The sequence below is a fragment of the Oncorhynchus gorbuscha genome, linkage group LG07, assembly GCF_021184085.1.
Source record: "Oncorhynchus gorbuscha isolate QuinsamMale2020 ecotype Even-year linkage group LG07, OgorEven_v1.0, whole genome shotgun sequence".
Taxonomy (NCBI): domain Eukaryota; kingdom Metazoa; phylum Chordata; class Actinopteri; order Salmoniformes; family Salmonidae; genus Oncorhynchus; species Oncorhynchus gorbuscha.
Window position 1 is genome coordinate 15,744,740 of NC_060179.1, and position 26,075 is coordinate 15,770,814.

A 26,075-nucleotide genomic window follows, 5' to 3' on the forward strand; every position below is an offset into this window, starting at 1 on the left:
GGTCACAGTTGCAAATGAGAACTTGTTCTCAACTAGCCTACCTGGTTAAATAAAAATAAATAAAAGGCCACTCTAAAATGTGCAGTTTTGTCACACAACACAATGCCACAATTGTCTCAAGTTTTGAGGGAGTATGCAATTGAGCATGCTGATTGCAGGAATGTAAAGCAAGTGTAAAGAACTTATGAAAAAATACTTTAAAGTACTAGTTACTCGTTTTTATTAGGGTATCTATTGTTTAGGGTATTTATATTTTTGACAATAACTTTTACTCCACTACATTCCCAAAGAAAATTATGTACCCCCCCACCCCATTTTAATTCTTAACAGGACAGGAACATTTTCAAATTCACACACTTATCAAGAGAACATCCCTACTGCCTCTGATTTGGCGGACTCACTAAACACAAATGCTTCATTTGTAAATTTTGTCTGAGTGTTGGAGTGTGCCCCTGACTATCCGTAAATTAAAAAACAAGAAAAATTGTGCCGTCTGGTTTGCCATACATAAGGATTTGAAATTATTTCTACTTTTACTTTTGATACTTAAGTATATTTTTGAAATTACATTTACTTTTGATACTCAAGTATATTTAAATTTAAATAATTGGATGACTTTCACTTTTACTTGAGTCATTTCCTGTTAAGGTATCTTTACTTTTACTTAAGTATGACAATTGGGTACTTTCTCTACCACTGGCTATGCCCCTGCCCAGTCATGTGAAATCCAAAGATTAGGGCCTAATGAATTTCTTTATATTGACTGATTTCTGTAACTCAGTAAAACTCAGTAAAATCATTGAAATTGTTACATGTTGCATTTGTCTTTGTTCAGTATATTACACATACAGTGGTCTACTGTAAAGCAGTGTTGTTGTTGATCCTGGTCTTGGGAACCCAAATGGGTGCACATTATTGTTTTTACCTTAGCAACTTGCTCAATAACCAAGGCTTGATGATGAGTTGATCACTTGAATCAGCTGTGTAGTGCTAGGGCAAAATAATTAAATTAAATAAAAAATGTACCCCTTTGGGACCCCAGGGCAAGGATAAAGACACTACTGTAAACTACTGTAAATTTGAACATAATTCATGCCTTGGTGGTATGCAATGTGCACTACTTATGCAATGTTATTTTTGAGCCACTAAGGGTCAGTGATGTCTAGAGGAAGGCTTATCTCGGGATAGGCCAATAGGAATAACACACTGTAATGTAAAGTGGTACCAACACATGCTTTCCATGCTTAAATAGCTAAATTAACAGAAAATCATATATTTTAATACACATATAATTTTAACCTTCACTTTAGGCCCAAGCATTTGAGTAGATACATGAAACTGTAGTGTGTACTGTACTAAATTGAGTACTGAAAACATGGGCCATTGATAAAACATTTTTAGACTACCTTTGTACTTCGTAAACACATTACCCATGATGATGAGTTGCACATATAGAAGCCCATCAAATAATATAGGCCTGTCATTTAATAAGATTCTACAGATTCAAAATTACATATCTAAAATGTAACTTTATCTACAAATTTGAGTTCTACCCTAGATTGTAGATAAATAAACTAAAACGATAAACTCAGGTTATGACACTTGTATAACAATAATTTTTTAGGACCCAGAACGCTTCTATGGAAAGAAGGAGGAGTTTGTGAATGATTGACATGTCACCAGAGTGCGATCTACAGTGGAGAAAACTACAGCTTGTCGCCGAGTCACTGTGATTATTACAAAACACAGAAAATGTTATTTGCTTCCGTTGATTCTGCTTTAAAAAACGTTTAGACGATCAAAGGATGAATATGTACCGGTAATTTACGCCTTGAAGCCTTTCTAGTCGAGCTGATAATGCTTAAAATGAAGCTGCCCATGAGAACGGCGGAGGCAGGAGGAGACGACACGGCCGAGGAACAGCCCGATCTCCATATTCCAAGATCGGTCTCCGACAAGCCCGAAGATTCCTCCAGACACCCAGGATATCCATCTCAATTGGATAAAGAGGCCGTTTTCGAATGGTTTGGTTTGCATTTAAATCCTGCCAAGCGGATCGAGTTTATGTGCGGACTGCTGCATATGTGCCAGCCACTTGAGCTCCGGTTTTTGGGCTCCTGTCTGGAAGACTTGGCTCGGAAAGATAACCACGTTCTACGGGATGTCGAGATAAGGGCCAACAATCCGAATGATCTGGCCATTTTATCAGATGTTATCGACCCTGTCGTGCGCTCCAAACTGCTGGTCTGCTTGTCTCTTCTGGGATCTGACAGCAGGGAGTGTGCGGGAATACTATTTAGGATATTGAGCCATGTGGATCCCTCCTTGTTATTCAAAAACTATGGCTATTCTGTTTCGCCCTTCAAGGACTCTCAACATCACCCGTTCTATTCTCCGTGTGTGGACGGGAAAGCGTTCGGGAGAACAGAACAGAATTGCGGGCTTCCAATGGAGGCAGTGATCGGACCCTTGGAACAGTTGGCGCTGCTTTTTACTATGGCCTCCTTGCATCCAGCGTTCCCGTTTCATCAAAGAGAAAAAGTTCTAGAACAGCTGGACAAAATTCAACTTGCTATAGAGGACGAGAGACAGCAGAATCAGCGCAGAATAAACGCCCAGGTAACATTGATTAGCAGTTTGATTGACTAGTGTGTTAGATAACGTTAACTGGGGTTGTCACTAGTTACCACACAACCACAAAGACTAATAAACATGAATTAAAAATAAAAAGCTTTTTGGCCTAAATTTAAGGTTAGTCGTGTGGTAAGGTTGGGTTTAAAATCAGATTTTAAAAATATACATTTTAGAAATAGGCGGGGTTTAGCCATAATTATGACTGTGGTTGTAGTAACTAGTGACGACCGTTAACTGGTTGCAAAATGAGTGGGTTAACTAACTTTATCTCTAAAGAGTTTGGGCCCACCTGGGTACACGTTTTTGTTTGCCTTAGCACAGATTCAAATAATCAAAGCACGATTGTGAGTAGGACATTTGAATCAGCTGTGTACTAGTAGTTCTACTCCAAAAACCAAAATGTGCACTTGGGAGGGGGGCATGGCCGAGTTTGGGAAACCCCTGAGCCAGATCACGTGATATCTACGGTTCTGACTAGGAGTACAGATTCGACCGATTCGTATCTTAAACATTCTACATAGGCTTCAATTTCCCCCTTAACTTTATTTAATGGTAAGAAGGCAGGAAAAATATGCATACTTTTCCTCATGAAATTGGGAGAACATGCGTACTTTCCTTATGAAACGCCATTTTCCACAACCATTCTAGTGGCTAACTGGTAATCCCGGATGTTGTGTATCAGGTTGAATCTCAGACCAGGGTTTCCGTTTCTTTTATGTATGCTGCGTTAAAGAACTCTGCATGGTCACTCTGGCAGTGGCAGTACAGTATTTACTGCTATACGGCCTCTGTAGAAGTCGGGGCATTCATACTTCTTGCGCTTCTCAAAGCTGTTGTCAAGGAAGTGAGTTTGTTTATACAGGACCCCCCCACCTACCCTAAACCAATCATGTCAATGCGCAGCTATTGGCATCGGCTAATGGGTATCCTAATAAATCAAATATATAGGGAGCCCTTTGCATTGTTACACAATTTGGGAGGTGCACAGCGATCTGGTGCGGAGCTCGATTTGGCCTCCACAAGCTTCTGGATGCTTCTTCACACTCTCCATACAGAGCCTTCAGACAGCATTGACAGATCAAGCATAAATCAGCTATTAGGTTGCAGCAGTCTGTTTTTTTTTCACCCCAAAAAGCCAATTTGTGACCCATCATCTCTTTTTAGTCTTCTGTTCCAAATGTTTGAAATTGTGTTTTTTACATTGGATAAAAGTACAGACTCAGAGCTCCAAATGGCATATCGTACATTGTAGTTGGAGGAAATATGGGGATGTAATGCTGCTTTAAAATGTGATAAACATATAATCCAGTTTAGGAAAAGAGGCATTAAAATTTTTACTTTGATTGTCACACTTGCTCTACATTAATCCGTTGGAAACATATTTAGAAAAGGAATACTTATACCAAATTGCCCAAATGGATTCTCTGAACATTATCCCACCAAGTTACTCCATTAGGCAAACCATTTACAGTGTCAAATTGCCTATTGTATAATAAAGGTAACCTTTCACATTGAACAGCTACAGTGCTGTTCTTTGTTTACGCCCATTTAACATCATTCACAACCACTAAAGCCGTAGATCCACCCATCTCTTAAATAATTCACATTGGAACACATGCACATGTGGCCATCTGATAAAGCAGACAATGGTTAATATTTCAACAATAAAATATTTTATTCACTTCAAGTGCTAACGGTAGTAGCCTACAATTAGGAAATGTAATACACAAAGGCTTAGGTAAAAACAATATCTAGGCCTATATCATAAAATCCTTTTGAGGGACTTTGGTTTAGGTCATGTTATGATATCTTTGGAGCAATATTGGCCTTTTCATTGCAAAAGTCCTGATCTTCTCAACTTAGCAGTTGTCCCTTTTAATGTAACTTTGGTTTGGTTAGCGTGCTAATCTATTAGCATTCACACCACAGTGGCTGTTTTCAGTAGCTAGCTAGTTAAACATGACAAACTGGCAAACATGAAAAAGATTATCGTCATGCATGCCATAGTACATCAGCAATCAACATTAACATCACGAAAGTGCTGTTTGAATGAATGCTTGCGAGCCTTCTGCTGCCTACCATCGCTCAGTCAGACTTCTCAATCAAATCATAGACTTAGTTATACCATGATAACACACAGAAATACGAGCCGTAGGTCATTAATATGGTCGAATCCGGAAACTATCATCTCGAAAACAAGACGTTTATTCTTTCAGTGAAATACGGAACCGTTCCGTATTTTATCTAACGGGTGGCATCCCTAAGTCTAAATATTCCTGTTACATTGCACAACCTTCAATGTTATGTCATAATTACGTAAAATTCTGGCAAATTAGGCGGCCCAAACGGTTGCATATACACTGACTCTGCGTGCAATGAACGCAAGAGAAGTGACACAATTTCACCTGGTTAACATTGCCTGCTAACCTAGATTTCTTTCAGCTAAATATGCAGGTTTAAAGATGTATACTTCTGTGTATTGATTTTAAGAAAGGCATTGATGTTTATGGTTAGGTACACATTGGATGATCTAGAAGAAAAAAGAAACGCACACCTATTAAGACGAGGTGCTGGCTAGCGGAGTAGAAACTTGAAAATAAAAGAGAGCCGCACACTCATGGAGCTCAGATGCAAAAAATGTACTTATCCAGTTGCGGCCCACTTCTTGGAGGCAGGCCACTCGATTTCGTCTCTGCGTTACATTGGCATCGAACATGTCACCCTCCCTAGGAGAGGGGGTGACCTTGATAATTTATTGTTAAAACGAGAGGCTGCCTGGATCTTTAATTTAAAGACCATTGCACCCTTCGGTCTCAACGTAGACTTTGATCTGAAGCCATTCTTGTGATTATTGTGACTTTGCCATTGTAATTGTTTGTAAACTTGTGTAGTTAATCCATGATCGTATGCTATCCATTTGTTGTTTGTATGCTGTTCTTTGTATGACATTTTAATATTTGATTATTAACCAATGATATTAGGCCACTCTTGGCCATGATTACAGACACCTGTGTCTTTTGACACTATATAAACGAGTCATCCCGCAGTGTTTGTGATTACACCCAGATGAAGACAGCTTGGCTGTCGAAACGTTGGTATTACATTTTTGCATCTGAGCTCCTAGCTAGCAACTTACCTTGGCTTACTGCATTCGCGTAACAGGCAGTCTCCTTGTGGAGTGCAATGAGAGGCAGGTGGTTAGAGCGTTGGACTAGTTAACTATAAGGTTGCAAGATTGAATCCCCCGTGCTGACAAGGTAAAAATCTGTCGTTCTGCCCCTGAACGAGGCAGTTAACCCACCGTTTCTAGGCCTTCATTGACAATAAGAATGTATTCTTAACTGACTTGCCTAGTTAAATAAAGATTAAATAAAGGGGTAAAAAAATATATATATTTTTAAATCTGCCAAATCTGTATCCAAAAATACAGATTTTCCGATTTGTTATGAAAACTTGAAATCGTCCCTAATTAATCAGCCATTCCAATTAATTGGTTGACCTCTACTACATATACCCCGACTCTGCTTACACAGAACAAAAAGAGAAGTGACACAATTTCCCTAGTTAAAATACATTCATGTTAGCAGGCAATATTAACGAAATATGCAGGTTTAAAAAATATGTACATTGATGTTTATGGTTAGGTACATTGGTGCAGCGACAGTGCTTTTTTCGCAAATGTGCTTGTTAAATCATCACCCGTTTGGTGAAGTATGCTGTGATTCGATGATAAATTAACATGCACTGCATTGATTATATGCAAAGCAGGACAAGCTAGATAAACTAGTAATATCATTAACCATGTGAAGTTAACTAGTAATTATGTTAAGATTGTTTTTTATAAGTTAAGTTTAAAAGTTAAGTTTAATGCTAGCTAGCAACTTACCTTGGCTCCTTGCTGCACTCGCGTAACAAGTGGTCAGCCTGCCACGCAGTCTCCTCGTGGAGTGTAATGTAATCGGCGTCCAAAAATGCTGATTACCGATTGTTATGAAAACTTGAAATCGGCCCACCTCTAGTAGGTGACCAACATAACACTAGGTGGTGGTGTGTTGGACACAGTCACTCATAGAGCCTGTCTGCAGTCCTGATATCTGTAACTCTTGGCTTACCTGTGTAATATTGACATAAGTTCAGAGAAACTTGTTTTGCGAACATGGGCCTGTTTTATCAATTGCTGGGCTGATAATTGGACAGTTTACCTCTGTCAAATGAATATGTAGTTTAAAGTTGTGTGTATTTGATGTTATTTTTGCAATAAAGATGGTGACGCTACAATAATACACATTTACAATAGGTCTATATCTGAAAATATATACAGCCTGATGATATACATACATTATTTTAAGAACAGGATAGTGTAAAGTCCTTTATTCAACTGAAGAGTATGAATTAGGCTTTGAGAATGTTTGAATCCTTAGAACCCTGCATACTCTTTGTTTTAATTACAATAGACCAACATAGCTACTGTAGTAGGTCAAAGCTGTGGGCTGGAAAACCTTGGTAGAGCATGGGTAGAGTAGGCATTGTGGTGCTCAGGCTTCATACCAATATATCTACTTCTCACTTAAAACATTTGTTTTTTAAAATATTTAATTTCCATGGTTTTTATACCGGAAGGTGATTATGCAACATTATTATAATACAGCACAACACAGCAATCCAAGTAAAGTAAAAAATACACAATAATGACAACATAAATAATGTAGTTATTAGTATGCATTTAATATTAACATCTGATATTCCAGTGAGGAAGTGAAAAACCAGAAGCCAATAAGGAGTAAACTGGAAAATGTCCCTGATCTCTTTTAAAACCTCTTAAGGATTTGGTATGTCGCCTAAAATGGCATAACCAAATCTAACGGCCTGTAGCTCAGGACCTGAAGCAAGGATATGCATTTTCTTGATACCAGTTGAAAGGAAACACTTTAATGTGTGTGGAAATGTGAAATTAATGTCAGAGAATATAATACAAAGAAAAAACATGAGTCTTCTATCAAAAAAACATACTCTTCTTTGAAATGCTAGAGAAAGGCCATTATATCACCATTATACTCAGTTCCTACATTTTAATATAACAATTGATTTTATCAAACAAAACTATTCTACATTTCTATCTCTGGGACCCTCGGGATGACAAATCAGAGCAAGATTACTGAATGCAAGTACATTATTTACCTTCAGAGGTGTCACGTTCGTTATAAGGAGTGGGCCAAGATGCAGCATGGTATGTTTCCATCCTTTTATTTAGAAGAGAAACTTAAAGCACAAAATCAATAAAGCGAATAAACAAAACGTGCCGCAACTATACATAGACATGATCCCACAAAACACATTCTAAATATGATCCCCAATCAGAGACAACGATAAACAGCTGCCTCTGATTGGGAACCATATCAGGCCATCATAGAAATACAATTCCCCTAGATATCACACCCCGACCCAACCAACATAGAATAAACAGCTCTCTATGGTCAGGGCGTGACAAGGTGAATGTATCAAACCAGTTGCCATGATAAAAGTTTTGTTGTTGTGCACTGTCCTCAAACAATAGCATGGCATTTGTTCACAGTAATAGCTACTGTAAATTGGGCAGTGCAGTTAGATCAACAAACATTGAAGCTTTCTGTCCATATAAGACATTTCTATCTCCTGGGAAATGTTCTTGTTACTTACAATGTAATGCGAATCACATTAGCGCACGTTATTTTTTACATTTTTTTACATTTAAGTCATTTAGCAGACGCTCTTATCCAGAGCGACTTACAAATTGGTGCATTCACCTTATGACATCCAGTGGAACAGCCACTTTACAATAGTGCATCTAAATCTTTTAAGGGGGGGGGGGGTGAGAAGGATTACTTTATCCTATCCTAGATATTCCTTAAAGAGGTGGGGTTTCAGGTGTCTCCGGAAGGTGGTGATTGACTCCGCTCCGTTATCCCAACCGTCCCGTGGGGGGGCACACTGACCCCGTAGAGATTTTAACAAAACAATCTCGCAATCTCACTCCTGGAGAATACACACATAATCAACATGACTAGGGTATGTATGGAGTAATGTTAGCTAAAGTAATTGTTAGATGAGCAATGCCCATTGCATGTATTATACATTAGCAGTTTCCCAAAGTTTGTTGGTGATTATGAACTTTATTTAGCTTGCTGTGCATTGTGGAAGGATATGGGGGATATTGTCAACATTGAGTTGTGCCAGTGCACGATCTGTACATGCAGCTAATGTTTCAGCCTTGTTGGCTTTTAGCTAGCTAGCTAAGTTACTGGCTAATGTTAGTTGACTAGCTAACTGGCAATAGCAACCAAGGACATTCACTATCTTATTTCTGCTTATTTGTTTGTGCTTTGATGACACGAACATGTCAACGCCAACAGTTTACACCGATGACTTCAGCCATGTGAAAAACCTTCCATAGCAAAATATAGCTAGCTTCCTTTGCTTGTAGCTCTCATGCGACTGTTGTTTAGCTAGCTGCTGTTGCTGGGGCAACCCATGTGCTTTGGTCCAGTTTTAGAAATCGTTGAGATTCGACTGAAAATATGTCAGCATTGTCATAAATTCTACAAAAAGGTAGCAAAATGTTTTGAGCACTTGAGAGCGATACATTTTATTCAAACTGTTGCTCCTACAAACTTATTCTGACTGAAAGGTGGCAAGTCTAGTGGTCACTTTGTGGATACTGTAGGCTCTTTCTTATCCAACGACTAGATATTGAGCTAGGTCAAGGCAAGAAATTGTGTTTTTTTCCCCAATGCTAATGAACGTGTTAAAAATATGGTACATAGTTCTCTGTATCAACTGGACGGCTTATGACTAGGCGGGGAGAGTGTTTACCTCCAAGTTGATTTGCAAATTGTCATTGGCATTGGTGTCATATTGGCTTAGATATGATGGTGGAAGATTTTAATTTAAAATTGAACTTCAACCAATGCCAGGGAGGGGGGGGCTATCACCCCCACAATAATGAGTATTATATCCCAATGTCTTACAAAAGGCTGAAAGAGTATGGCTAGTTCTCAATGGTTGACATTTGACAGATGGGGGGAAGATGCCGTATTTGTTCAAATTAATCAGCTTTTGCACCAACAAGCACTCTTCCTTTTGAAATACAGTATTATATATTTTTTTGTGGCTTATGAATTGATCCATCCATTGATGGCCCTAAGTAAGGCTGCACATCTCATTTTGTCTTTTAGAGTTTGTGACATATTCATGGAAATATCCAGAATTCTCGCTAGGTGTGGAAAATCCCCACTCAAGAGTGCTTGAACATACTTGTGGAATAGACACTGGCTGGAATGCACTTTTAACCAATCAGCATTCAGGATTAGACCCACCCGTTGTATAACAGCCGCTATGCCCTACGTTAGGAATTTAATAGTGTTTACAGGGGACTGGTTGTCATCTCTTCCAATACAAAACGCCACCATGGAATCAACCCCCCGAAATACACTTGCTCGTCTTTACGGGCATTTCACAAAGAGTTATGTGCTGTGCTGCGTGCAAGGTATTTGGCCTTGTGGCCTACTGCACTGCAGGCCTGGCGACTCTGCAGGGAGAAGGAAGTTATGTCCGAGTGTGGGGCTCAAAACCATGCTGGAAACCAAGGGCTTGAAACCAACTGAGCATTAGGTGACCGACTGCAGAATATAGGATACGGGGAGGCCAGCCAGGGTCTCAGTTTGTTGACAGAGAGGGATTTCCTTCTTGGGGTGCTGCATCTTAACAGGGTGTCCTCTCTTCTCCTTGTCTACTTGCCTTTACTGATTTAAACAAGCTATTTGGCCAAGTGAAAGCAAATTCCTTATGACTTTATACTGATTGCAGGCCTATATTTGTATTGGAGTGGTACTTGTCACTGTGTAGGCTATAAAAATAACAGACACATCCATGATTTTATTTTCTCCGTACTTTGAATAGGCTATATACTGAACATTTCTGTGACAACCCGTGGTCACGTCCTATTTCCACTTGTGTTTCTAGTATAGTTTTAATACAGTTCTGTGTTGGGCAATCATCCATGTTGACTGTAGTGTTGTTGACCCACTTGTCCACTGAAATAGTTACATCTCTATGTGTGCCTGATGTCATATTTAGCCACTTGGAGAAAGAGATGTTGAAGCCAGCAGCACACAACCTCACAACTCAGATTGACTTACACTCTCATAGACAGCAATTATGATCTGAAGAACAGCTACTAGCGCTCAAGTGAAATGGCGTGAGGTTGTAATGTGTTGTTATAGCAAACACTGTCCCAATCCACCCTCTCCACCCCCGCAGTTTACCAGCAAAGAAGAGAGTTCAGTCACTCTGAGCCAAGAGTGACCACAATTGGACCTCTCAATTCCTAGGAGTTTACTAATGAGGTACTTGCTCAAGTACTGGCCTTTTTTGTTGTTGTTGCCTAGGCTACACCAGGTGGAATTGCTTGGGTAAGAGGGTGAATCTCCAACATGTGTTGCTGTGTTCAATGTATAGGACAGGTAGGATAGTGTAAACAGGAAAGTTGCAAATCTGATGTCGAAGAGACAAATCTTACTTCACATACTTGGGTTATTTTCTAACTTTGAATTTGAATTCATTTACTTTTTTTTTTACAGCGTCCCGCTTTGATTGAAACAAATCTTCCCATATATCTTTGCCCAGGGAAGATGTGGTCAGAAAGAGGCTTTTTGGACCAGAATGTCAATACATTTAGGAGATGCTCAGCTCAATGTTGATCCATTTAGCATATCCTACCATGAGACGTCTTCATCGTTGAAAAATATAAATAGTTTGATATAATTTAAAAGCCTACAAACAGGGTTGTCAAACTATTTTATAATGAAAATAAATAAATAATAGCTTTTTTGTGAAAAACTTTTAACGTCAATAATCTATCACATCAGTTATCTTTTTTTCATATTCACATGTTGTAGCTTAGACCCTACTTTCCATCACCTGAGGTTTTTGTGGTGTGCCCGCCATTGGTTGAGAGACAACATGCTCTTGAATACAGGGTGGGTGTCATTTCAATAATAGAAATAGAATGTACCTATCCCTTCAGACCACTGTAATTTTGCTGGTACACCATTGACATTTAACTTGAATTCACATTTTTACTTCTAATTACTACCACAAAGATGGCGGCCGGTCCACCCACTGTTTAATGTGATCTTAAATGGTCATGTCTATTCAATGATCTATATTTTATATGATTTCAATAGGAAATTGTTGATGGATTGACAGTATAATTTAAACAACGGATATTCCCTCCCATTCAATTCAACACTCTCTGATGTGTGGTCCAGAGGAGGCTGGTTGGCGGAGCTAAAGGAGGACTGGGTCATTGGAATGGCATAAATGGAACGGAGTCAGACGTGGTTTCCATATGTTTGTGTTTGATACCGCTCCTATAGCTCCTCCTACCAACCTCCACTGGTGTGGACCTCCAACTGTCTTTGTGGCACCATTTGACAGTAGGCATTTCAATTTTATTCCCATTTTAGTCCATTTATCAGCAAAAACATAACACTCGCACTGTATTCAAGAGCATGTTGTCTCAACCGATTGCGGTCACAACACTAAAACCTCAGATGTAAGTAGGGTCTAAGCTACAGCATATGTGAATATTAAAAATATATGAGTTTATGCATTTTTAATATTTTTAACCTTGAACGCAAAATTTGAAATAGTTTGACAACCCAGTTTGTAAGCTATTAAATGTTATCAATCTCAACCATTTAATTTCTACTGATGAAGACATTGGTATCTCATGTTATGGTGGCGTATGCAAAATAGGTCAACTTTGAGCACCTTTATCTCTTGAATGTTTTGGCATCTAGGTCCAAAAGTCACTTTGAGTACTTCTACAATGGGTAAACATTTATGGAAAGTTTTGTTCATATCAAAAGCGGTGCTGTCAAAGTTATAGAATTCAAGTGGATTTACCCAACGGTAAGCAGGCTCATAGAGGGACTCCCTCTGCAGTTCAACATGCAGTTCATTACATCAATCTCCACTGAACCATGTTGGATGAAAAAGAGTGATGTCCACTGACTAACCCGTTCCAGAAATAGACTTTGATGGCCTCATGGTGAATCACCTCTCTCCACTGCAGCAGCAGCAGATGTCCAGTTAATGCCAAATTTAATCAGAGCTCCCATTTGTAAGGCCAGTTGTTGTTCCTGGACCATGTCAAATGTAAAGAGGGAGGAAACGCTTCAAGCCAGCAGAAGCCGATGTGGTCGCTGTGTTTTGTTGTGTTTGGCATCATTCAAGTGCCACTGATCTAGGACTAAGGCTATCCATCTATTGAATGCTATGGTTGGTTTTCCCCTGGTATATTTGAAGCATACAGGACTAGGCTTTTGCTATTATCATATAAGCCCTCGTACCAGTTCTCCAATAGCATTACTGTATCTGTCCCCTCTCTCTCCTCTGGCTTGTGTTGGGGCTTGTGGTGCGCTGATATGCCAGGGCTGAACTGTGTTCTGTTCTTCCATGACCTTCAGCGGAGGCATAACTGTCAGTCTGTTTGTCAGCTCTGCCTCCTAGCTGATAGCCAGGGACCAAAGCCCTGACCCCTTCTCATGGGCTGCAAGCAGGGCGCGTGTGCGTGCAAAAAGAGATCTCTGGGAATTGATGCAGCAAAACCCATGATCAATTATGAATATGTAAATGCTAATTGATTCTATCAAGGATGTAATGAAGTACATTAATACTGTGTTTAGGGTTGCACTTTTTGAGGAATATTCAGAGGTGGAAACTTTCCGTGGGTATATATGCAAATTAATATTAATAACATTTAAATGTAGATCTTTTTTTGCATTGGATATATTTACCATATCATATGGAGACAGAAACATAAACCTTTTACCTTATCATAAGTAGACATATTTGCAAATTATTAAAACCTTCCAATAGAAATTTAAAAAACAATTTACTTACAAATGGAACTTTTAATTAAATGAGTTGACTTCACATGTGATGATTTCACTGAACAACAAGAAAGGGAATATTGAATGATCCCCAGTGATCCATCGCATCTCCGAAAAATATTTTCAGCGTACATCTGTAAAATGATACCCAAAGCTTTCGTTTCTAGGCTGTCTTCCTCTCATGCTTCCATGTCTTCTCCCTGGACCTCCTCCTGTCATCGGAATGTTCAATCCCAATGATAATAACTGATAATCAATAGCTCTGACCAATCCCGAGATCTGTAAGACCATGGGTTTAATAATAATTAGTCAAAGACTCAGCCTATGCCAAAAGATAGTACAGTTTATTCACGAGAATGTTCTGAAGTCCATTATACAAAGACATCCATTTTATAGCTGCGCACATACTTCCACACAAACAGTACATATCCTACGCACATACATACACACCAACAGTAGGTATCCTACACACATACATACCACCAAACAGTAGGTGAGTTTTATCCTTCTCCATAGTTCTCACCACTGTGTATCACTACCCAGCCGACCGTTCTATTCCCCGAGATTAGGGGAACCTTGAGAAGTACTCCCTATGCTATCATACATTTCTCAGAGACCTAGCCAGATCGGTCCAAACAGTTTTTAATTGTTCTCGTTTTTCTTCTTCGGCACACACATACAAGTTCAAATCCTAAGCTACGCCTTGCTCAGACAGTGCGTTTTTCCACTATACAGATGCATTGTTAATTCAGACTAAAACCACACGCATCAGATTATAATTTTATGATGCTAATCAATTTCATACAATTATAAGGTTTCAGAGTGGAATTATGTAATCATTATCTTTCAACATTTAAAATATTTTATCACCTCCTCAATGTCCTGTCACTTTCCAACCTGGTTGAGGATGGCTGGTTGTCAAAAAGCCTAAAATGGATGGCCACCAATTTTTCAACCCTTGTATTGGTCAGCCTGTTGCGTGCTTTGGTGTGTTTGTTCCCAAACAAGGACCAGTTGTGCTCTGAGGTGGCTGATGTTGGTGGGATATGGAGGATGATGGAGGCAACAGGGGAAAGAACCTCAGATCCACCAAGTGGCTGATGTGATATGTTGGCATGACTGCCATATTGCATGTCCATCCCAAAGCCCTTGCTTGGAAGTGTACTTTGCCAGACTGCCAAGAACCTTGCCCTCATCCAGACCAAGGTGGCAAGACACGGTAGTGATGACACCATAGGCCTTGTTGATCTCTGCACCAGACAGGATGCTATTGCCAGCATACTTGGGGTCCGACATGTACACTGCGGCATGTAAGTGTTTCAGGCAGAAGTCTTCCAGCTTTTGATGCATTTCAGAACTGTAGTTTCCTCTGCTTGGAGCAACAGTGAAGTGAGCAAGGCAGTACGGATTTCTTCTCTTACATTTGCAAGCAGAGACTGAACATCAGACAGGATGGCATTGTCTCCATCAATCCGTACAATGTCTACTGCTATAGGTTTCAGGCTCACCACTCTCTCCCAAAATATATCACCCAGGAGGATCCTCTCGACAGACTGTGATATGGCCATTTCTTGAGAGACTCCTTCCCCTCCAGGAGACTGTCAAACATGATGACAACACCACCCCGCCGAGTGTTGCTGGGCAGCTTCAATGTGGTGCTCTTATTCTTTTCACTTTGCTTGGTGAGGTAGATTGCTGCTATAACTTGATGACCCTTTGCATACCTAAGCTTTTCCTTGGGTCTCTTGTAGAGGGTATCCATTGTTTTCCGTGCCATTATGTCCTTGAGGAGCAGATTCAATGCATGAGCAGCACAGCCAATGGATGTGATGTGAGGGTAGGACTCCTCCACTTTAGACCAAGCAGCCTTCATGTTCACAGCATTGTCTTTCACCAGTGCAAATACCTGCTGTGGTCCAAGGTCATTGATGACTGCCTTCAGCTCACCTGAAATGTAGAGACCGGTGTGTCTGTTGTCCCTTGTGTCTGTGCTCTTGTAGAATACTGGTTGAGGAGTGGATATTATGAATTGAATTATTCTTTGCCCACAAACATTTGACCACCCATTAGAGATGATTGCAATACACTCTGCTTTCTCTATGATTTGCTTGACCTTCACGTGAACTCTGTTGAACTCTGCATCCAGCAAATTAGTAGATTAAGCATGTCTGGTTGGAGGGGTGTATGCTGGGCGAAGAACATTCAGAAATCTCTTCCAATACACATTGCCTTTGAGCACCAAAGGTGAACCAGCTACATATACAGCTCGAGCAAGACATTCATCAGCATTTCTCTATGTTCCTCCATTGAGTCAAAAAAAACTTCTTCTGTTGCTATCGATAAGGTGTCTGATTCATCATTTTCACCTTGAGTAGAAGTGGAGAGACTTTTGTCAGAGGTTGCTTGTTGTGAGCGCTGAGGGAACTTTATGTACTTGGCCAGATGATTCTGCATCTTTGTTGCATTCTTCACATATGATTTGGGACAGTATTTGCAAATGTGCACAGCTTCACTGCAGTGAAATGTCTCCACACATCAGATAGTGCCCGTGGCATTTTCCTGTAAAGATTAAGGGGGGGAAAAATAAATACAATTCCATGTACAGATAAATAGTTAAGCAGTTAGATTAAACAACTCCTTTGTAAGATAAATGTTTTAAAATTAAACCTGTATGGAAACGGGTGAATTAACACTCCTCAGTTAGCAGGCTCAAGCTAGCTAAAACTAGCAGAAATTGTTAACAAGTTAGAAATGATTTAAAAAACACTTTGCTGTAGGATACTATTTACTAGTTAACAGAAAATCATGTATGTCATAAAATATATTCACCCCACCCAGTATTGTAATCAAAACTTACCACAAAGCTTGTAGTCCTTGGCTCAGACAGTGTACTGGTGTGGGCTCAATAGCATCTCATTAGTGTGCAAGATCTTGAGAATCAGCTGCACATGTGATGGAAGCATGCACTGTGCATGCATAGGGTTGCATTTCCATTGAATTGGGGACAGTTCAACCAAAATATGCCACAAGACCTAGAATTGCCTTGTGTATCCCACAAAAAGGGTTCATTGTTATAAGCTCACTTTTTTTGATGAATTTAAGCAAAATTCCCCAAATTCCCGGGCTTAACTTCCCATGGAAACATACCGGAACGTTTCCAACCCTTTGCAACCCAAGCTGTGTGAGTGTGTGGTGGAGGGCTGGCTGCTGTATGTCTCATCCCCTATGCAAGTGTTCAAAGACCAACTTATGAACAACGGCATGGGTCCCTGATGGACAAAAGCACCACTGCAACAATGGCACAGGCGGCAACATTTTAGTATTCGACCAGATAGCCGTTTGCTCACACCTGACAGATGTTCTGGGAGCTTGATAGTTTGATTCATCTTGGTGACCTTGCTGTGTGGGATGTCATCTTAAATGCCCGAGTACAGCTGTGATGTTGAAAGCTTTCTACTCACTAGTCCCTTTGTGTTCCGACAGCACAACAAGGCCCAGAAAGCAGAGGAGCATGGCCCAGCAGCAGTCACCATCGAGGGCAGTCTGGGTGAGAGGACGCAGGCACAGGCTCGCCACGCCAGCCAGACACCCCCCAGCAGAAGGGCCCAAAGGGAAGGTAAGCCAGTGAAGAACACACAAGTGTATACACACACACCCACCCCCACAGTGTTACAAATCCCTCACAGTCAATTGGGAAGAAAATTACGACTGTATGCACAGCCCCATATATTTAAACTATTATTACTGTGAAGCAGTTCCAATAAGACTGTACAGTATGTGCTAATCCTCTTCCCTCTCTCCTCACAGCCGTGCATGTAGAGAAGATCGTGTTGAAGGGGATCTTACGGAGGAGGACAGACAGGGAATACAATTTTGTGGTATGTTCCCAGTCATTGCAGTGTATTAAACTTACCTTTTCCACTGGTCCCACTGATGCTACCAAAGATTTGGTCGCACCAATTGTCTCATAAAAAAAAAAAAACATGATCATTGATAATGACCTGGCCTGTGTCCCATAATGTGCCTGCATTCCATACGGAACCAGGCTAATCATGACTAGCCATTTTTTTTATTAGCATGCTCTTGTGTTCTTACGTTGATTTTATAGATTTACAGCAAAGTAAAGAAAGTGAATTGCAGATTTCAAAGTGCCATGTGTTATTTTCTGCTAAATCCTCTAGAGGGTAGAATTTTATAAAACTATATTTTTTCCATCTATGTCTACAACAATGCTTAAACCACATCAGGGAACAATTTGAGGTCTGGGAAAAAAACCTGAGAAACGTAGATTTTGTTTTCTGTAGTTACCCTTTAACCTTTCTGGCGCAGGCGTTCCGCTAGCGACCCACCTCGACAATATCCTGTGAAACTGCAGAGCGCGAAAATCAAATTACAGAGATATAAATATTTAACATTCATGAAAATACAAGTGTCATACATCAAAATAAAGCTTAACTTCTTGTGTTATCCTGCCGCTGTCAGATTTCAAAAAGGATTTACGGCAAAAGCACACCATGCGATAATCTGAGGACAGCGTCCCGCATTCAAAAGCATGAAAAACATTTTTCAACCAGGCAGGTGCGCCACGAAAGTCAGAAATGGCGATATAATAAATGCCCTACCTTTTGGAGATCTTTTTCTGTTGGCCCTCCAAAAGGTCCCAGCTACATCACAAATAGTAATTTTGTTCGATAATGTCCTTCTTTATATCCCCAAAAACTCAGTTTAGCTGGCGCGCTTCATCCAATAATCCACCAAAATGCGGATTCAAAATGCATACAAAATGAATCCCAAACGTTACCAATAAACTTATCCAAACAAGTCAAGTCAAACAACATTTATAATCAAACCTAAGGTGCCATAATACGTAAATAAATAATAAAATTTAAGACAGAGAATAGTATGTTCATTACCGGAGATAAACAACAAAGAACGCGCTCTCATCCACACGCATGAAAACACTACAGCTAAAATGTGAGCCACTTAGAAAAACTACAAATTCTAGACTAAAATGAAAGACTGTTGACATCTAGTGGAAGCCCTAGGAACTGTAATCTGGGAGGATTTCGCCTCATAATAAACATGACAGCCATTGGAAACAGTGGTAGGCTGAACTTTTGTTTTGGATGGTTTGTCCTCGGGGTTTTGCCTGCCTTATTAGTTATGTTATACTCAGACATTATTTTAACAGTTTTAGAAACTAGAGTGTTTTCTATCTAAATCTACCTATTATATGTATATCCTAGCTTCTGGGCCTGAGTAACAGGCAGTTTACTTTGGGCACACTTTTCATCCGGACGTGAAAGTACTGCCCCCTAGTCCAAAGAGGTTTTCAGGTGTACCCTTTAACAGCCATACTGTTGTTTGACTAGCTGTGTTTCTGTAGCCATAGGTGGCGCGTGAGTTTCAAGTTTGGGGAAGAACATTTTCACCATAAAAACTCACCTTTATGATAAAGGATCACCGCATTTGCATCACCACATTTGCATTAGCGCATTTGCAGACTTCTGTAAAATTTCCTAATGTGATGAGTATATTGGATAGTCACAATTTAGTCTAATAACATATATAACTCAATCACTGTTCAATGCATGCTTGAGCATGTAGATATGTTTCTTGGCCTTTGATAAACACATTTCATTCAATTCTACTATACTATATGACTGGAGACATTAGCAGAATCTTTTTTTAATATGACTAAATTACAGGGTAGCCTATTCTGCTGACACTGACAAACAGATCAATAAAAACGACATTGTCTGGTCCAGTAAAAAAGTAAAGTAAAAATGACTTAAAAGTACTACTTAAGTAGTTTTTTGGGGGTATCTGTACTTTACTATTTATATTTTTGACCTTTTACTTCCTAAAGAACTACATTCCTAAAGAAAATAATGTACTTTTTACTCCATAGATTTTCCCTGACACCCAAAAGTACACGTTACATTTGGAATGCTTAGCAGGACAAGAAAATGGTCCAATTCACACACATTTTGCTGGATGACAGTCATTTTCTATTAAGGTATCTTTACTTTTACTCAAGTATGGCAATTACGTACTTTTTCCACCACTGTGATTCTGCCAGGTAGGCACAGGCTACTTTGTAGTTCACTTTTAATTGCATTTCCATTGACCCGAAGATGGTTAGGCTATCATTAGCATTGCTAACAGCTACACAAAGTGGTAGACATGCAGTCATGTCCATAAATATTTGGACAGTCACACAATTTGCATCATTTTGGCTCTGTATGCCGCCACATTTGAAAGGTAACAGTCAATATGTGCTTTAAGTGTAGACTTTCATCTTTAATTTAAGGGTTGTGTCAATTTTTGTATGAACCGTGTAGGAATTAAAACCATTTTTTATACATTGGGTAAAAAAGTATTTAGTCAGCCACCAATTGTGCATGTTCTCCCACTTAAAAAGATGAGAGGCCTGTAATTTTCATCATAGGTACACTTCAACTATGACAGACAAAATGAGGGAAGAAAATCACATTGTAGTATTTTTTTAAATGAATTTATTTGCAAATTATGGTGGAAAATAAGTATTTGGTCAATAACAAGTTTATCTCAATACTTTGTTATATACCCTTTGTTGGCAATGACAGAGGTCAAACGTTTTCTTCACAAGTCTTCACAAGGTTTTCACACATTGGTATTTTGGCCCATTCCTCCATGCAGATCTCCTCTAGAGCAGTGATGTTTTGGGGCTGTTGCTGGGCAACACGGACTTTCAACTCCCTCCAAATATTTTTTTTTTATGGGGTTGAGATCTGGAGACTGGCTAGGCCACTCCAGGACCTTGAAATGCTTCTTACGAAGCCCCTCCTTCGTTGCCCGGGCAGTGTGTTTGGGATCATTGTCATGCTGAAAGACCCAGCCACGTTTCATCTTCAATGCCCTTGCTGATGGAAGGAGGTTTTCACTCAAAATCTCACGATACATGGCCCCATCCATTCTTTCCTTTACACGGGTCAGTCGTCCTGGTCTCTTTGCAGAAAAACAGCCCCAAAGCATGATGTTTCCACCCCCATGCTTCACAGTAGGTATGGTGTTCTTTGGACGCAACTCAGCATTCTTTGTCCTCCAAACACGACGAGTTGAGTTTTTACCAAAAAGTTATATTTTGTTTTCATCTGACCATATGACATTCTCCCAATCTTCTTCTGGATCATCCAAATGCTCTCTAGCAAACTTTAGACGGGCCTGGACATGTACTGGCTTAAGCAGGGGACACGTCTGGCACTGCAGGATTTGAGTCCCTGGCGGCGTAGTGTGTTACTGATGGTAGGTTTTGTTACTTTGGTCCCAGCTCTCTGCAGGTCATTCACTAAGTCCCCCCCGTGTGGTTCTGGGATTTTTGCTCACCGTTCTTGTGATCATTTTGACCCCACGGTGTGAGATCTTGCGTGGAGCCCCAGATCGAGGGAGATTATCATTGGTCTTGTATGTCTTCCATTTCCAAATGATTGCTCCCACAGTTGATTTCTTCAAACCAAGCTGCTTACCTATTGCATATTTAGTCTTCCCAGCCTGGTGCAGGTCTACAATTTTGTTTCTGGTGTCCTTTGACAGCTCTTTGGTCTTGGCCATAGTGGAGTTTGGAGTGTGACTGTTTGAGGTTGTGGACAGGTGTCTTTTATACTGATAACAAGTTCAAACAGGTGCCATTAATACAGGTAACGAGTGGAGGACAGAGGAGCCTCTTAAAGAAGAAGTTACAGGTCTGTGAGAGCCAGAAATCTTGCTTGTTTGTAGGTGACCAAATAATTATTTTTCACCATAATTTGCAAATAAATTCATAAAAAAATCCTACAATGTGATTTTTCTGGATTTTTTTCTTCTCATTTTGTCTGTCATAGTTGAAGTGTACCTATGATAAAAACTACAGGCCTCATCTTTTTAAATGGGAGAACTTGCACAATTGGTGATTGACTAAATACTTTTTTGCCCCACTGTACATAGCCCCACCACCACCATTTTTAGGGGCTCAAAGTAATTGGACAAACTAACAATCATAAATTAAATTGTGAGTTTTTATACTTGGTTACAAATCCATTGTAGTCGATGGCTGCCTGAAGTCTGGAACCCATAGACATCACCAGATGCTGGGTTTCTTCCCTAGTGATGCTCTGCCAGGCCTTAACTGCAGCTGTCTTCAGTTCCTGCTTGTTGGATTCAAGTCATGTGATTGACTTGGTCATTGCAGAACATTCCACTTTTCCTGAAAAAGTATTGCATTGCTTTAGCAGTATGCTTCGGGTCATTGTCCATCTGCACTGTGAAGCGCCGTCCAATGAGTTTTAAAGCATTTGGCTGAATCTAAAGGAGATAAAATAGCCCTAAACACTTCAGAATTCATCCTGCTGCTTTTGTCAGCAGTCCCATCATCAATAAATACAAGGGAAGTAGTTCCATTGGCAGCCATACACTGCCAAGCCATAACGCTACCTCCACCATGCTTCAGAGGAGGTTGTATGCTTCGGATCATTTATTTATTTCACCTTTATTTAACCAGGTAGGCCAGTTGAGAACAAGTTCTCATTTACAACTGCGACCTACCAGGATAAAGCAAAGCAGTGCAACAAAAACAACAACACACACATGGGATAAACAAACGTACAGTCAATAACACAATAGAAAAATCTGTATACAGTGTGTGCAAATGAAGTAAGGAGGTAAGGCAATAAATAAGCCAATAGTGGCGAAGTAATTACAATTTAGCAATTTACACTGGAGTGATATGTGTCGACAGGGATGTGCAAGTAGAAATACTGGTGTGCAAAAGAGCATAAAAACATATGGGGATGAGGTAGGTAGATGGTTGGATGGGCTATTTACAGATGGGCTGTGTACAGCTGTGGCGTTTGGTAAGCTGCTCTGACCGCTAGTTAGTGAGGGAGATAAGTGATTATTGCAATTCGCTCCAGTCATTGGCAGCAGCAGAGAACTGGAAGGAAATGCGGCCAAAAGAGGTGTTGGCTTTGGGGATGACCAGTGAAATATACCTGCTGGAGCGTGTGCTACGGGTGGGTGTTGCTATGGTGACCAGTGAGCTGAGATAAGGCAGAGATATACCTAGCAAAGACTTAGCCTCCAACACTCTACTCAGCATGACCTGGAGCCAGTGGGTTTGGCAACGAATATGTAGTGAGGACCAGCCAAGGTGAGCATACAGGTCGCAGTGTTGGGTAGTATATGGGACTTTGGTGACAAAACAGATGGCACTGTGATAGACTGCATCCAATTTGCTGAGTAGAGTGTTGGAGGCTAATTTGTAAATTACATCTCTGAAGTCAAGGATCGGTAGGATAGTCTGTTTTACGAGAGTAAGTTTGGCAGCATGAGGTAGGAGGCTTTGCTGCGAAATAGGAAGCTGATTCTAGATTTAACTTTGGATTGAGATGCTTAATGTGAGTTTAGGAGAGTTTATAGTCTAGCCAGACACCTAGGTATTTATAGTTGTCCACATATTCTACGCGTCCAGAGTATTGATGCTAGTCGGGCGGGTGCGGGCAGCTATCGGTTGAAGAGCATGCATTTCGTTTTCCTAGCATTTAAGAGCAGTTGGAGGCCACGGAAGGAGTGTTATATGGCGTTGATCCTCCTCATCTGGAGGTTAGTTAATACAGTGTCCAAATAATGGCCAGATGTATACAGAATGGTGTCATCTGCGTAGAGGTGGATCAAAGAATCACCCGCAGCAAGAGCGACATCATTGATATATACAGAGAAAAGAGTCGGCCAGAATTGAACCCTGTGGCACCCCTGTAGAGACTGCCAGAGGTCCGGACAACAGGCCCTCCGATTTGACATACTAAACTATCTGAGAAGTACTTAGTGAACCAGGCGACGGAGTCGTTAGAGAAACCAAGGCTATTGAGTCTGCCGATTTTAAGAATACGGTGAGCAGTTCCTTCCCTTCTCCATACTCTTCTCTTCCCATCATTCTGGTACAAGTTAATCTTTGTCTCATTTGTCCATAGGATGTTCCAGAACTGTACAGGCTTTGTTTTTTGGCAAACTCTAACCTGGTCTTTCTGTTTGTGAGGCTTATCAATGGTTTACATCTTGTGGTAAACCCTATGTATTTACTCTGGTGAAGTCTTCTCTGATTGTTGACCCTGACACAGATACACCTACCTCCTGGAGGGTGTTCTTGATCTGGCCCAACTGTTGTGAAGCGGTTTTTCCTTCACGAGGAAAGAATTCTTCTGTCATCCACCACAGTTTTTTTCCGTGGTCTCCCGGGCCTTTTTGGTGTTCCTGAGCTCACCAGTGCATTCGTTTTAAGAACGTACCAAATAGTTGATTTGGCCACACCAAATGTTTTTGCTAGCTCTAATGATGGCTTGCTTCACTGGCAGTTACAGCTCTTTGGACTTCATTTTGAGGGTTAACAGCAACAGATTCCAAATGCAAATGCCATGCTTGAAATCAACTCTAGACCTTTTATCTGCTTACTTGTAAAATAACTAATGAGGGAATAACGCACACCTGGCCATGGACCAGCTGCCAATTGTCCAATTACTTTTGGGGGGACTGTGCTTGTAATTTCTACAACGTTCACCCGATTTGGAATGTAAATACCATCAAATGTTTTTAATTTCAACTCTAACATGCTATCTATAACATGCTATGTCCAAATATTTATGGACCTGACTGTATAGGCCCTGTTCGCACTGCACACTCACACAGGCAATCCCGTGCCATTGTTTCCTCTTCAGAAAGTTGGTTTATTTTCGGCCAATTGCACATTACTGTTTGAATAAATCATGAAAAGGAAAAAATGTAAAAAGATAGTTTTTGGTTCACAATTAACGTGTCCAGGTAGAAAAAATCACTCTGTCACATTGCCAAGTCAAACTGTCGCAAATACTACTGTTTTGGTCATAGTATCGAACCTTGCATTGCTTGTGGAACAGCCAGTGCAGTGCAGTGGAGTTTCCTGTGAGTGTGTCCTGTGCCAGTGGCATTTGATAGCATGATTCTAGAAGCATTGCCATAGTCATACTCCAGGAAAAAGAAGAACTGAGGAAGGAGAGGAGAGGGGAGGAGGGGAAGGGAGTGTTACAGGATATATTTTCTCCAACTCTTCCTTCGGCTCCTGAAATATTGAAAGAAATGTATATCCCTTTTTTATTTCCATATTTACTTTCCTCTCTTTTCCCCCTCTGACTCGCTCACCCTCCTGTGTAGATAAAAAAATAAAAGTGGTGCGATCTCTTGGGTTAAACATCCTGTAGTGTGACTTAAAGAGAGCAAAACATACTCTACACCGGGGAGAGAGGGGAGAGGTCATGCATGAGCAGATGAGCTCCACATTTTTCAGCATGTTTTTCCAAAAGAAAAGAGCGATTTAGAGTAGACAAACTTGGATTTCTTTGGCAGGGACATATACAGTATGCTACCATAAACAACATCATCTTCACTCCAAATCACAACTCAAAACCTACAACCCGATTTTTTGGATGGAATTACCTGAATGCTTCCTACACCCAAGGATTATTATTCTCAAACTATACAGCAAACAAACAGAAACCTGAAAACACCATCCAACCTGGAACTGAGTGAGTAATGCTTAGTCTGAAGCAATTTTTTTTTTTACTTTTAAAAGCCAAGAATCAAAATAGATGTATATATTTTACTTTATAAGGGCTGAATGCTAAGGCTACCAAGCTTGCTAGGACAAAGAGATACCTCTCGCTTCACACGTCAGTGCTAATTGAAGTTGTATCAAAGCCCTTGAGCCTAACAAATGGCAGGCTACCCCACCCAAATCCAGAGGCCTTGAAGCCCCTTCCTGCTGTTCAGAGACCATTCACTGGCATTTGCCTCCTGAAATAAAAAAGCTTCTCCCAAGTGGGTGTGACACCTACTCCTGTTGCCTGCTGCACTGCTGCTTGGATTCCACCTGGCGATCTGTTCACCGTCTGCCCTGGTTGTCTCCCTGTCTGGTACAGGTACCCCACTACACTATCCCCACCCCTCCCGGGCTTTCGCTCGCCTCCAGCACACACAGGCACTGTTGGGGGAGTGACTCTGATCTTACAATGGCTAGCCCCCAAGTCATTATGTTAAAAAAAAATGATTGTGCATTTTGCTATTTGCCTCACGACTCCTGCATGCTTTGTTGACTACGAACTTTCTTTACCCAACTGTTTGTCCCCACACTGGGACTCTGACTCTCTATTGGTTAGACAGACTTGTGGCTTTCCAGCCAATTCTAACCACCTCTCGCCGGCTTTGTATTCATGTTACCTGATGAAATTGCTGTACAATATGATCTGATGCACATTCAGATGTCATAAATCAGCACTGCAGAGCTCTCTATCCCTGTCCTATGTCGTGCCTTGATTGTATTACTGTTGATAATACCTGGAAATGTGCATGTACACCCTGGCCCATCTACTGTTAGCCCCAATTCTGACTTGTGCTCTGATATCTGCTTCACTGATTTCTGCTCTCGTAAAAGCCTGGGTTTTCTGCACGTTAACACTAGAAGCT

General features: G+C 40.5%; 1 protein-coding gene across 1 annotated transcript; it reads left to right on the top strand.

Moving 5' to 3' along the window:
- Positions 1-1,673: 1,673 nt before the first annotated feature.
- On the top strand, positions 1,674-17,614 carry LOC124039121 (zinc finger CCHC domain-containing protein 2-like). Its single transcript, XM_046355005.1, has 3 exons — positions 1,674-2,619; positions 17,052-17,184; positions 17,376-17,614. The coding sequence occupies exons 1-3, from the start codon at positions 1,858-1,860 to the stop codon at positions 17,537-17,539; spliced, it is 1,059 nt and encodes a 352-aa protein (XP_046210961.1). The 5' UTR covers positions 1,674-1,857; the 3' UTR covers positions 17,540-17,614.
- The last annotated feature ends 8,461 nt before the right edge of the window (positions 17,615-26,075 follow it).

What these genes read in the sequence shown, in the direction of transcription:
- LOC124039121 (XM_046355005.1), top strand. Translation starts at nt 1,858, where the DNA reads ATGCTTAAAATGAAGCTGCCCATGAGAACGGCGGAGGCAGGAGGAGAC. An exon ending in AGCGCAGAATAAACGCCCAG is followed by an intron (nt 2,620 to 17,051) that starts GTAACATTGATT and finishes GTGTTCCGACAG; the next exon opens with CACAACAAGGCCCAGAAAGC. An exon ending in CAGAAGGGCCCAAAGGGAAG is followed by an intron (nt 17,185 to 17,375) that starts GTAAGCCAGTGA and finishes CTCTCCTCACAG; the next exon opens with CCGTGCATGTAGAGAAGATC.